The 12806-nt window shown below is 35.8% G+C and overlaps 1 protein-coding gene across 1 annotated transcript in view; it reads right to left on the bottom strand.

Annotated features, from left to right (window-relative positions):
* NEK10 (NIMA related kinase 10) overlaps window positions 1-12806 on the bottom strand; it is a 97739-nt gene that overhangs the window by 66907 nt on the left and 18026 nt on the right. The window contains exons 12-19 of the mRNA XM_060781896.2: window positions 12603-12689; window positions 11625-11849; window positions 8912-9051; window positions 7080-7141; window positions 6566-6643; window positions 4659-4723; window positions 2040-2142; window positions 901-1029 (exon numbers count right to left, since the gene is read on the bottom strand). Coding sequence (XP_060637879.2) covers window positions 901-1029; window positions 2040-2142; window positions 4659-4723; window positions 6566-6643; window positions 7080-7141; window positions 8912-9051; window positions 11625-11849; window positions 12603-12689 — 889 coding nt within the window. The remainder of the gene's footprint in view (window positions 1-900; window positions 1030-2039; window positions 2143-4658; window positions 4724-6565; window positions 6644-7079; window positions 7142-8911; window positions 9052-11624; window positions 11850-12602; window positions 12690-12806) is intronic.

The raw sequence follows: 12806 nt of genomic DNA, 5'->3' as shown, positions 1-12806 counted from the left end.
AAAGTGCAGGATTTAGAGTGGGTCAAGATAATGCTCTAGCGAAACTGCCTAATCAAAGGCACAACCGAACATCCAGGTTTTTAATTCTCTCTGGAAGGAGGACAAGGTTGGGGCCTGTCTTATCTTCCTAGGGAGGGAGTTCCAAAGCTGGGGGACCACCACTGAGAAGGCCCTCTCTCTCATCCCCACCAACCGCGCTTGAGACAGAGCCTCCCCGATGATCTCAGGATACGTGCTGGCTCATAAGAAGTGATCATGAAGGTAGGCAGGTCCTGAACCGTTTAGGGCTATGTAGGTGATCACCTGCACCTTGAATTGGGACCGGAAATTACTCTATGGCTATACCTAAAATCATGTTTCTCTCAATATCTAATAATCACCTTAAAGTTCTTAAGCCCCAATGGTGCAATGAAAGTATTTTGACATCAAAGGATATTTGAAATAATATCACAACAGAAAGTAGAAATGAGGAATATCTACGACTGATCCAGATTTAAGCAAAGGCTGAAATAAAACTCTATAGTATGTATTGTGTTGTATTGCAACTCATTTGACATGCATGGCATTTGTTAGCTTAAGAATTATTTGAGTAGAACTATAAGATGGCACTTACAGCAAACCTGGATAAGGGAACTATGGCTTCCAAAAGGAACACAGTGAGCTCATGCCTAGGTTGAGTTTTGAAATGGCAGCATCTCACCACATCCTATTATCATTCTATTATTCCAGTGTTCTCAAGAAATGCTACTTTTTAATGGAAAAAATATTATTCAGACATAAGACCCAAGTTTATTGATAGAAAAAAAATAGTACAACCAATTTGCAGTATCAACATATATGGAGATCAAAACAAGAATATCAATAACCTGAAATGTTTAAATATATCAAAGACAATTTTACCTTGTAAACACTTCCAAAACCGCCACTGCCAAGATGGTCCAAAATTGCATAGATGCCTATGTATTTTGTAGGTGCTTTGTTCTGATTAATGTTTTCAATATTTTCAGCAATTTGCTTGACATCATCCTCCTAGTTACAAAATTGGTTAAAATACTGATTTAACTTGCTTATACATTCTAATTTACAGAAGTCAAAATAGTGAGGGCCAATTACATACCACCTTCTCCTTTATTTCCCTTCTCAGTTTTCAAATCAACCAATAAATCTTTTACAACAAGAGTACAACAAAGGAACTATTTTATTATTGTTTGTGAACATGATGATGGCCTTTGTTTGGTGTCTTCTGTTTCTTGTTTGCCCTGAGGGTATTATTCTGTGCATTTTGTGTCTTTTTCTTATTGCCTCGGGCTTGTACAATAAAACAATTTGTTATTAACTGTACCAAAAGTTCTTCTTATTATTTGAAGTTGTGATTCCCCTTCTTTTTCAAGAAGAATGGCGGGGGGAGGGGGGGGAACACGACTGCATAATTTTTTTTGTTGAAACTGGAATTTTAAAATCAAATTAAAACAGGACACTGTGTTCATGGTGAACCTGCTTCTAGACCCTGAACAAGGGTCTACTATTCTGATTCTTCAGCATGTCCTACGCACATCACTTCCATCATGCCTTCCATAACTGACTCAGAGTAGAAATCAGGGCTGTGTGTACTTGTCATCACCAACAACAGCCATCCCTATGGTAAAGACTAAAGGGAAAAGAGAAAGAACTATCCCCGTTAGGGTGCTGAAGTCTCAATGGCTCTTAGGCACACCAATTCCACAAAGATGGTAATTGCCAAGGTATATACAAGCCCTTGGTCGCAAAGAAAATTCCTCCACAAACAATGTCTAAATGAAGTTATCGCTAGAGCACTAAAATCCCTGTCCTTATCCAAATGGAGGCAGGATGGAACTGGCCCGACTGGCCCTCCATCTTATGGTGGTAAGGCTGACCAGCAAATTGAAAGCCCGGACTGTGAAGCAGGAAGAAGCAGTTAGATCTAGCATGAAGGATTGTGTCCCTTGACAGCAGGAAAATGACAGATATCTCTAAGGACTTCTTAGAACAAAAACAACCACCAAGTATTTCCTACTTACCAGTAATGCATTTAGCTTAAAGACCAGATCTTCATAAGCACTGATTTCACGAACATAATGTCCAACATCAATGAAACTCTCAAACAGGTCTGTAGGGAAGAGTCTACAGAAATGTAAATTTGCACATCCAATTATGATTTCCATATTGGAAAGAATACATACTTTTACTTAATTTAATAAATTCTTCATGTTAGACAAATGTTCTTAGGACAAAATAACTTTTTAAAAAAAGATTATAAACATTTTAGCAATATATTAAACTGTCTTTAGAGGACAGTTATGGGCTGAGAATGGCGGTTAATAAGTGCATCAAATAAATAAATAAATAAATAAAAGCTGATTAAATCAGACTCCTCTAATAAAGTGGAACATACGTGCCTCCTGCCATTTCAGCACTTTTAACCCTTGTACCCCAGTGCGCCGGCCGAACCAGTTTTTAATAATGTCTTGATGTACTGCCATTGTCGTTATTTTGCTTATTGTTTTGATTTGCTTTGCTATTGTTGTGTTATGTTCTCTATTGTATTGTGTTCTGAGGCTTCGGCCTGTGTAAGCCGCATCGAGTCCTTCGGGAGATGCTAGCGGGGTACAAATAAAGTTAATAATAATAATAATAATAATAATAATAAAGTTTCCTGGGAAGCCAATGCAACTTCCTAACTTTGACAGTTGCCTAGCCTTTAGATCATGATTTCAAAGTCTGTAACCTTTGAACATTCTCACTGTATTCCATTCCAGGCTTAGAAAGCATGAGGATGTATAAAACAGTGGAGAATGTGTCCAAACAATGTTGATTAGATGCATCCTTTGGGCAGAGCACCTAAATATTAAATTGTCTTGGTTTTAATGTATTGTTGAAGGCTTTCATGGCTGGAATTACTGGATTGTTGTAGGTTTTTGGGGTTATATGGCCATGTTCTAGAATAAATAAATAAATAAATGTTCTAGAACATGGCCATATAGCCCAAAAAACCTACAACAACCCCACTGTCTTGGTTTTTGTTTTCATTAAATTCACCTGACCACAATGATAGCTTTAGATCAAATTGCAAAACCACTGGAAATAATGTACCTACACACACCTACATATTAATGTACCTACACACACCTACATATTTTAGTCAGAGTTCTGATTTCATTTGTGCTTCTGCATTAAATTTTGCAATGAACATGTATGGAATTAACCATCTGATGAGGTCCCTAAGTACAGTTGCATTTTCTTTCCAGAGACATCTAGTGACAATAGCAATAATTTATCACACATTTTTCCATTCCTACAGTTTAAAATCATTGACTATAACTAAGGGTAATCCAACATATTAACCTGTAGTTTTTTGTTGTAACTCAAGTGAATATTTTTAGAGCATAATAGAGTGAAGAGGGGGCAGCCAGGAAGACACATCTCCATCGTGTCTCCTGCAACATCATTTGGGAGCCTCTCAAGATATACAATATAATAATACATAGAAATAATAACATTATAATGTAATAATACTAATACATTATATATAATATTAATAATGTTGTAATATAAAATATTAAATATACTACAACTTATGATATTGTACAATATATTATATAATATTAATAGTATAATATACTGATAGTGTATTATATACATTGTGACATAATAATATAGTACAATATAATATATAATAATATAATAATTGTATATTACATTATATGTAATATTACTAATAATATTGCAGTATAGTGGTATAGTGCAATATAGTAATATATAATACTAATATTGTGCTATGCTAATAATATATTGTATATATATATATAATATTGATAATATTATCATATAATTTAATATAATACTAATAATACTACAATATAATAATATACAAGGTTGGGTCAAAAAGTTTTGCCTCCTGTTTCATAAAAACATTATGAACATATAACAGCAGAAGCTGATACAGATCATAGCCTCAACTATCCTCCATGCAAAACTATCATTCAATATAGTCACTATCAATTTATTCACACTTGCAGCACTGGTTATCCCAGGCATCAAAACCGTTTTGGAAAAAAACAGGGTTTTGCTTTGTGACCCATGATTATAAAGCTGTAAAGATTGTAAAGCTGGCCCCTTTTGACTTTTCCCTGTTTGGACCTCTGAAAGACAACCTACATGGTTTCAGATTTAATGACTTGAATGGTGTTAAAACAGCTTTAAAATCATAGGTCACAAAACAAGGCCCTAAATTTTTCCAAAATGGTTTTGATACCTGGGTTAAACAATGCCACAAATGTGTACAAATTGATGGTGACTATGCTGAACGTTCATTTTGTATAGAGGATTGTTCGGGCTATGATCTGTAGCAACTTCTGCTGTTATATGTTAATTCATAACATTTTTATGACACAGGAGGAAAAAAAATTGACCCACCCTTGTATAATAATAATATTAGTAATAACAATATATTAAACTACTGATAATATATAATAATATATAATGATATACTGTTTTATTATTGTATGTTTGCATATTTTAAGTTGTAATGTTTTTGATTGTGAGCTGCTTTGGGTCTCTGTATTGAGAGATAAAGCAGGATATATATATATAAAGAAAGAAAGAAGGAAAGAAACTCTCCCATTGATTCACCTGCATACCTTTTGAAGAGATGCCTATTCCTTTCCATACTGAAAAGAAATCTCAAGGCTCTGAAGGCATAACACTGGAATAATGGAAATATACATATTTCAGATAATTCCATGCAAACTTCATTTCGTTTCCTTTTTTTATATACTTTAACAAAATTTATAAGCATACATTCTTTTTATAAAAGTATAAAAAATGCGTTTCCTTTTTAATTAAGAGAAGATGGGAGGCAAAACAGATTGAAAGCCTGGTGTCTTTTAAAAAGTAAAGGAATAAACGTGTTTTAGCAACAAGTCTGAAATACATCATCCTTAGTTTTAACTGAATGCATGATGGTAAAAATTGTTAATACCAGATGAGTTTGCTGGAACTTCCAAGTCTATCCTCCCCTCCTCATGTTTAAAATCCTTTTTTAAGCAAACATTACAAAAATGGCTGAAACAATTCTCTTTATAATGTTGGCAAAATGAAAGCAGCTTAATGGTCGGATGGGTTTAAAATAAACTTCAGAATATGACAAAGATAAATTATTTGATTTACTTTATTGTACTTCAGCAAAGCACAAACCTGTATTTTGTGTGTTGTATGTGGACAGTGCAGTTGTATGCACTATCCACAAAATTATTTTAAGTTTTTCACATTATTTAAAATCTACATCTCAGTAATGATGATCACAAATTCCATCTTAAACCAATGAAACGAAAAATGTTGAAACTAATTTGTATTCCATTCCATTCAATTAGAATGCGGGTTCAGTACAAAAAACTTCCTTTATTGATTTGTACAGGAATTGTGACAGGTTTAGTTGGCCTAGGATTGTAAGGAAAATATTGTACCAGTCAGCTTTCATATGATATTATTTCTAACTCCCACTTTTTGCCTGATAGTCAAGCACTGCTTCTTGTAAGTCAGAGCACGATCCAGGTTAACTCCCAGATGTTTTGGTGTGCTGCAATGCCCCTGTGGGATTCCTTCCCAGATAATCCTCAGAGCTCAAGATGCTTGTCTGTTCTTATGATGAAAAGCAAACATCTGCATTTTAGATGGATTAGGAATCAGCTAGTTTTCCCTGTAATAGGCAGTAAGAGAACATAAAGCTTCAGAGAGCTTCTGTTCAACAATGTCAAAGTTCCTTGTTTGAGTGGTGATGGCATGATCATCAACATAGATGAAACTCTCTGTCCCTTCTGGCAGTGGCTGATCATAACAAATTTTCTATGGAGCGGGTAAATTGATGTTATAATTTTTCTCAGGAGGAGGTGATGATTTACAGTATTGTAGGTTCCTGACAGGTCAATTAAGACTGCTCCTGTAATCTGCTGCCTTTCAAAACTATCTTCTATTTGCTAAGTCAGGTTCAGTACTTGTGATGTGCAGCTTTTTCCTTTTCTGACACCAGCTTGCTTTGGGATCATAATTTGGTCTATTTTTTCCATAATTCTAGGCAGAATAAGTCTTTCCAGAACTTTTTTAAAGATGGCACAGCAAGGAGATTAGTCTATAGCTTTTTGGATCACTACAATCTTTGTCTGGTTTCAAAATGGCTATGACTCTTGCTTTCCTCCAGATTTTAGGGATCTGAGAGGACACAATGCAGTGGTTCAGCGGCTTGGGCAGCCAGCACCTTGTTTTTGGGCCAATGCTCTTGATTTGTTCCGTGCATAGATCATCCAGGCCAGCTGCTTTGCCATTTTTACACTTATTGAGAGCCATTTCCAATTCAGTGGGTGTAAAAGGTTCATAAAGGTTGTTGTTCTCATTATCTGGTTGTCTGACTATTGGTTTCCTTCCTAACTGGGTGACAAGTTTGGGTTTCTCATTCTCCCATTAAAATACAAGAATATACCATAACCAATCATATTTCTTTTTAAATGCTGTTTTTAGTAAAAGAGTCTGTACATTAACTAAAAATAATTACCTGCAATAAATTAGCTTTTTCTACATTCCTTTGTTTGTTAGGTAAAATCAGCTTTGCTATTGTATAGACTCCATTCTCCTGAGAAAACACACATTAGAGAAAACAATGAAGAGACAAATATGAAAAAAAAACCTACTATATTAAAAATTAATTACAAAATTTGTGAAATGAATCTATTAAATCTCATGTGTATAGTGGGAGATGCGACTCTCTGAGGTCTCCCTGGGAGTCAATGTGCCTTCCCCATCTTTGACAGCCACTCATTCCTGTTTTAGCATTTCTATTCTGAAATGTCTTAACGTGGTATTCTTTTTCTGAAAGTTCAATCAAAAGCTTGTTATTCAGTCTTTTCCAATATAAATAATGTTGCCTTTAGCTTCACAATAACCATCCCTTTGAACATGAGCAAAACATGTGTGTAAAGGAATATTTTGCAGCCATAACTTAACAAGTATGCATGACAAGAAATGGAAATTAACAAACATACTATTAAAGGTGTTAAAAGATTTCTTACCTGAATTACTTGGTGGGCATTGGTGTCATTAAGAACCAGTTCAGTAATCGCAGCACAACAAGCTAGAATAAATCATTGCAAAAATGCATCTCAAATTCTTCTTATAGAAAATTACAAATGATGGAATGTCTGCTACATATATTCATTAATTCAAATTCAATTACTAGTCCCAAATCAAATACATTTGTTGAATCAATTGGACTTACTAAAGTACTAACTTACTAAATTCCACTGATTCAATGAATATATTCTATTCGGAACTAGGATTGCATTTAGGCCAAAATTTGCAAAACATAGGCATGCCTCAGTTAACAAAGACTCTGACAAAAAAGAGCTCATTTTTACAAAGTCTTTTCATGACCACTCAGCCCCCTTTGCTTCCTTAACCTCTGACTAGCTGTGAGTTTTTAGCAACACTGGGAGGAGGGCTGGAGAAACACATACACTCGGTATCAGGTTCCAGCAGAATGTCTGCAGTAAAAAATACAACAAAAAGTTAAACCAGAAAAAATAAAACTTCTCCAGTCAGTCCTGCTGTACCTGTGATTTCCTGTCTGAAATAGACAAGGCAAGCAACAGCTGTCTCGAAATTCCTTTACTGAGCAAGCATACGTGACAGTAAAACAGAAAATGGAAGAGCAGACAAGCCTAACCAGCAACTACAGAATGTAAAACAGAAAAAGTACATGCTTACATAAAGCCTACCTGACTATTCCATTTCATGTGTTCACATTGTTAGGTTTGGATAAAGAAATTCCTGAAACACATTAAATTACCCTCCTTTCTTGCAATCTTTAGCTATCTTCCCCATATTATTCCTAGCTCTGGTATGAAATTTTCTGTTAAAGAAGTAATGCCCAGGAATAAACCTACTTCATTAAAATGGGGTACAGCTGTAATCATTGTTCACTATACTACTAAAATATTCACACATGACATTTCTATTCTCTATTTAGAAAATGAAAAGGTGAAGGTAGTCCAATATGTTGGCAGAGCAGGCCAGCTTATTGAGTAGTGTGATTCCACGTAGCTCTCCAAGTGCACATTCAGTTCCTTAATGTAATGTATAAAATTTCCCTAAATCAGGGAAGGATAATTGCAGTGGGTTTGGGGTCAATTTTTTGCACTTTGGAAGCTACATGGACTGCCTCGATTTCCACACACACACAAACACATACACATACACACACACACACAAACACACACCAGGTTTGAAAACAGGCTCTTTCAAATATTAAGCAGTGTAGGAGGCCTTGCAAGCTATCTACAATGGTGACCTGCTGCTTCTGAAGCATTCAGGACACTTGACAAAACAAATTAGACAATTTACTATGAGTAAATTCTCCGTGAATAAACAAATAGTGTCAATGATGTTCTCCTCTCACCTAGGAATCCATGATTTAACTTTTTTATGCCCATAAGGAATTTCAAGCAAGTGTCATGGATGCCATTGCACATAGCTGATGTGGAAGTAACAAAATACGTAACTACCATGGTTGGCACGGTCAGTCGTAAAACATCCATTTCACAGATTAACTTTCACAACAATCAGACTTAAGGAAAAGATATTGAGAACCCAAACTGAAAACCAATCATTAGAACTCGGTTTCCTGCTCCAACATAACATGTATTTCACTGAAGGCTGGCTATCTTTTTCCATCATCTTACTCTTTTCCCTGCTTTAGCTCCTCTTACAACACAGACAGATCCAGAGAGAGAAAATCTATAAATCTACATTATGACCTACAGAAAATATAGTATCTTTAAACATTATCTGGACATATAATATTGCCATGTGCAAATCTTAATACAGTAGTTTTTAAATGATATACCCGCTTGAAGCGAAAACATATTTTCTTGTATCTCATGAGGGCTTAAATCTTCTGAGAAGTGAAACTCTTGAATTCTCCCTGCTGCATTTGCGCTAGATAAACTTCCAATGGAAGATCGATCTGAAAATAGATTTCTCTCTCTGAAAAAAAAAACATAATTCAGTCAAAACTTTGGATACATCTGTTAGCCATTTGGCAACTGAAAACTGTTTACATCTAAATTAAGAGCACAAATGTTCTATGTACCCTCAAACATTATGATAAAAATAAGCTTGACAGTTTAAAGAAACTGTCAAAGAACACTATAAAACATGGCATCAACAAAATATCTAGATCTTTTAAGGTCATTAATTAGTGTTGGAAGACTTACGAATAATTTGTAGTTACTAACAGTCACTGTTTTAATGTAAAGAATAGCAAAATCCAGGACACAGAACAAGAACTGATTGCAAAATCTTGGAAGGAGAGGACTATATTTATAATCAACCTATTTGGTTTAAAGGCAGGAAATGTGGTATGGTTGGATTTACATATAAACATGTCATAAAAATAACTTGCAAGATCTGTCTTCCAACACTAATTAATGACCTTAAACAATCTAGATATTTTATTGATGGTATATTTTGTATTGTATTTTATAATCTGGTTTTTATGTATGCATTTGTCTGCCCTGCATGTGAAAGGCCTATGGTCTAAGCATTAAATAAACTATAACTATCTAATATCTTTAACATTAACAACTATTTTAGAAAACCACCCTTTTAGCATGAAGCACAGCATTAGGAAGTGCATTCAATTGTGAATTCTATTATATTCGCCCTTTAAAACGAACATTCCTGACTGATATATATCAAGAGCTCAATGCCAGAATAATTGAGGATTTCTTGCACTCATCCTGCAGCCCAACATACATCCTAAAATCTGCTGCAGTGGGGATTTCAGTCCTCCGGAATGAAATTTTTAAGGTGAACTGGAGGCTCTGAGAAATGTGGCGGGGGCAGGATTGTTGTCAATTCCACTCGAAGCAGCACTGCAATGGTAGAACATCACTAGATTGTGGCCTTTGCCTTGTACCTTTTCAGACATTTAGTTGAAGTTAGGGTAATTGGAAATACTGTACAAAATAAAATATACAACAAAAATGTAATTTGAGATTCTGAGGAATTCTGAGGAACTGAATGAACGTGAAGGCTGCATGCAGCTCTAGTTAAGGGGATTATGATTACAGGTTATAGGTCATTCAACTGCATGTTTATATCCTGGCTGGTAGATGCACACAGTTCCTGTTGAATCCTACAGAAGTCATGATTTAATGTCACACAAATTTAAACTGACACTATGAGCAGCCAACAGTACAATCCTATATGTATTTATTAAGGAGTAAGAGACATTGAGTTCACACATAAGACATACTGATTCGATGTGTTGCCAAAGCCTTTCATAACCCAGATTCACTGGGTTGCTGTGAGTTTTCCAGGCTGTATGGTCATGTTACAGACACATTCTCTCCTCATGTTTCGACCACATCTATGGCAGGCATTCTCAGAGGAGTGAGGTTTGTTGGAAACTAGGCAAGTGAGGTTTATATATCTGTGGAATGTCCAGGGTGGGAGAAAGAACTCTTGTTGAATTGAATTGGCCACCTTGATTTATTTATTATTTATTATTTATTTATTTGCTTCATTTTTATACCGCATTTTCAGCCCTTGACAGGCGACTCAATGCGGTTTACAATGCATTTAAAAACACAACAATACAATCACAGGATCGACGACGTTGATCCACAACAATTAACAATCAGACAGGACAAATCAACAAACAACATATATAACGCCTCAATGAATCAGATCCGTTCTCGTAGTCGTTGTGCCGTTCCTATGTTCCATTTACCGTCTTCCTTAATTAGTTGCATTGCTTAGCCAAATGCTTGTTCGTAAAGCCAGGTCTTGACCATTCTCCGAAACGTCAGCAACGAAGGTGCCTGTCTGATGTCTGCCGGCAAGGCATTCCATAGCCGAGGGGCCACCACTGAGAAGGCCCTGTCTCTCGTCCCCGCCAAGCGCACCTGTGATTAGCATTGAATGGCCCTGGAACTTCAAAGGTTGGCTGCTTCCTGCCTGGGGGAATCCTTTGTTGGGAGGTGTTAGCTGGCCCTGATTGTTTCAGGAATTCCCCTGTTTTTTAAGTGTTCCTCTTTATTTACTGTCCTGATTTTAGAGTTTTTTTAAAAAATCCCAGCAAAGGATTCCCCCAGGCAGGAGGATGTCTGCCATAGACGTGGATGAAACGTCAGGAGATAATGTTTCTGGAACATGGCCACACAGCCTGGAAAACTCACAGTAACTCATACTGATTCAGTGATACTTCTTCCCAGTAGTGGTACACTGAATCACAACATAATTCATTTGAATCACACTCGGTCTACTGTTTTAAGTTGTGCTGCCACCACAGTTACTTTCCATTTAGGTGTAGGTAGGACTATAGACTTTGCAAGTGATACCCCGTATTCTTATGATGGAAAGCGATGACAAATGCTACAATAAAACCTTATCACTGGGATGGGTAGCAATTTTCACAAAAAGTTAGGTAGATGGTTTGTTCTGTTATTTTTAGAACTTTATCTGTGACTGAAATAGATGTATGGAGCTCATTCTTTTAAAAATCCGTAAGGACTCGTGGATGGCTTTGTTACTTACAACTGCAAAAAACTTACCCTTGTAAAATATGTAGGAGTTGTTTAATACCACCCCAGATGCGGATTTCAACACTGGTATCAGGATCTTCACAAATCTGGACTAGTATCCAAACTATACTCCACAATAGCTTTATGTGATCTGAATGGAGCAAACTGAGGAGGATGGGGACACCTTCATAGATTTTTACTTGCTCTTTAATTTGGGATTCTACACAGAGCAGTCGGAGCAACTCTGCTGTCAGTCTGCAAGAAAACCAAGCAATTATGATAATGCAAGCAATTAAACCTCAATTTCCCTACTAAATCAGACAAATATCTCTGCATATATTCACTGTGACAACTAGAAGCAAGTTATAGGGCAAACATTCTTAGTTTAAGTTATGTACATAGTTACTTCACCCAACTGCTATAAATATATTTTTTCTTTACTAAAAAAACAAAAGAAGTATGATTCTACAATTAACTATTTATACTTATTCTAATTGTCAAGTACATTACGTTGAGGAATAAATGAGAACATACTTTAGGATTCAGCATTTTCTCTTAGAATACTGAGTAGAATAATGCAGATACAGTGTCAACTATCAAGAATGTTCCTTCTTTTTCTGTCTTTGTTCGGTTTTAAGGTGTTTTACATGGAAGACCCTACCGGAAGCACTACTACAAGCAGCATAGGTTCCTGCTTCCCAGGAGAATATAACCCCACCCTTTGGGCAAGGTGGTAGTACTACTGATGGGAGTCTAGTTAATATTTCTTTTAAAATGCATGCCATATGTCTAAAATTCCAGATTTAGAAATAGATTTGCCTAAGAAATGTATGCTTCATGCATAAATGCCTGACTCAGAAATCAATTTACCTCTGAAGGATATTTCTATTTAAGAAAAATAATATTCTGTTGCAGAGAGAGAAAGTGAATGCTGAACAGATGGCATGAACACTGGCTAAGTGGCTGGAAATTCTCAACACATAAAATGCAAATTGAGACATACTCTACCTTTTTGAGAGCAAGTCATATTCATGCAGTATCACCAACAAATTCTCCATAACGTTGAGCTCACTAATTTTTTCCCGGCATTCAGGACTAAAACGAAGACATTAAAATATTCATTTTGGAAACTGTGCAGAGATAATGTTTCTTGCAAAGCATTTCCCTGACTGTATTTTCCCTAAATTCACACTATTAATAGCTTGTAAAATG

The sequence above is a fragment of the Anolis sagrei genome, chromosome 6 (genome assembly GCF_037176765.1).
Source record: "Anolis sagrei isolate rAnoSag1 chromosome 6, rAnoSag1.mat, whole genome shotgun sequence".
Lineage (NCBI taxonomy): Eukaryota > Metazoa > Chordata > Lepidosauria > Squamata > Dactyloidae > Anolis > Anolis sagrei.
The sequence above is the reverse complement of the archived record's forward strand: the minus strand, read 5'-3'. Positions and strand labels throughout refer to the sequence as shown.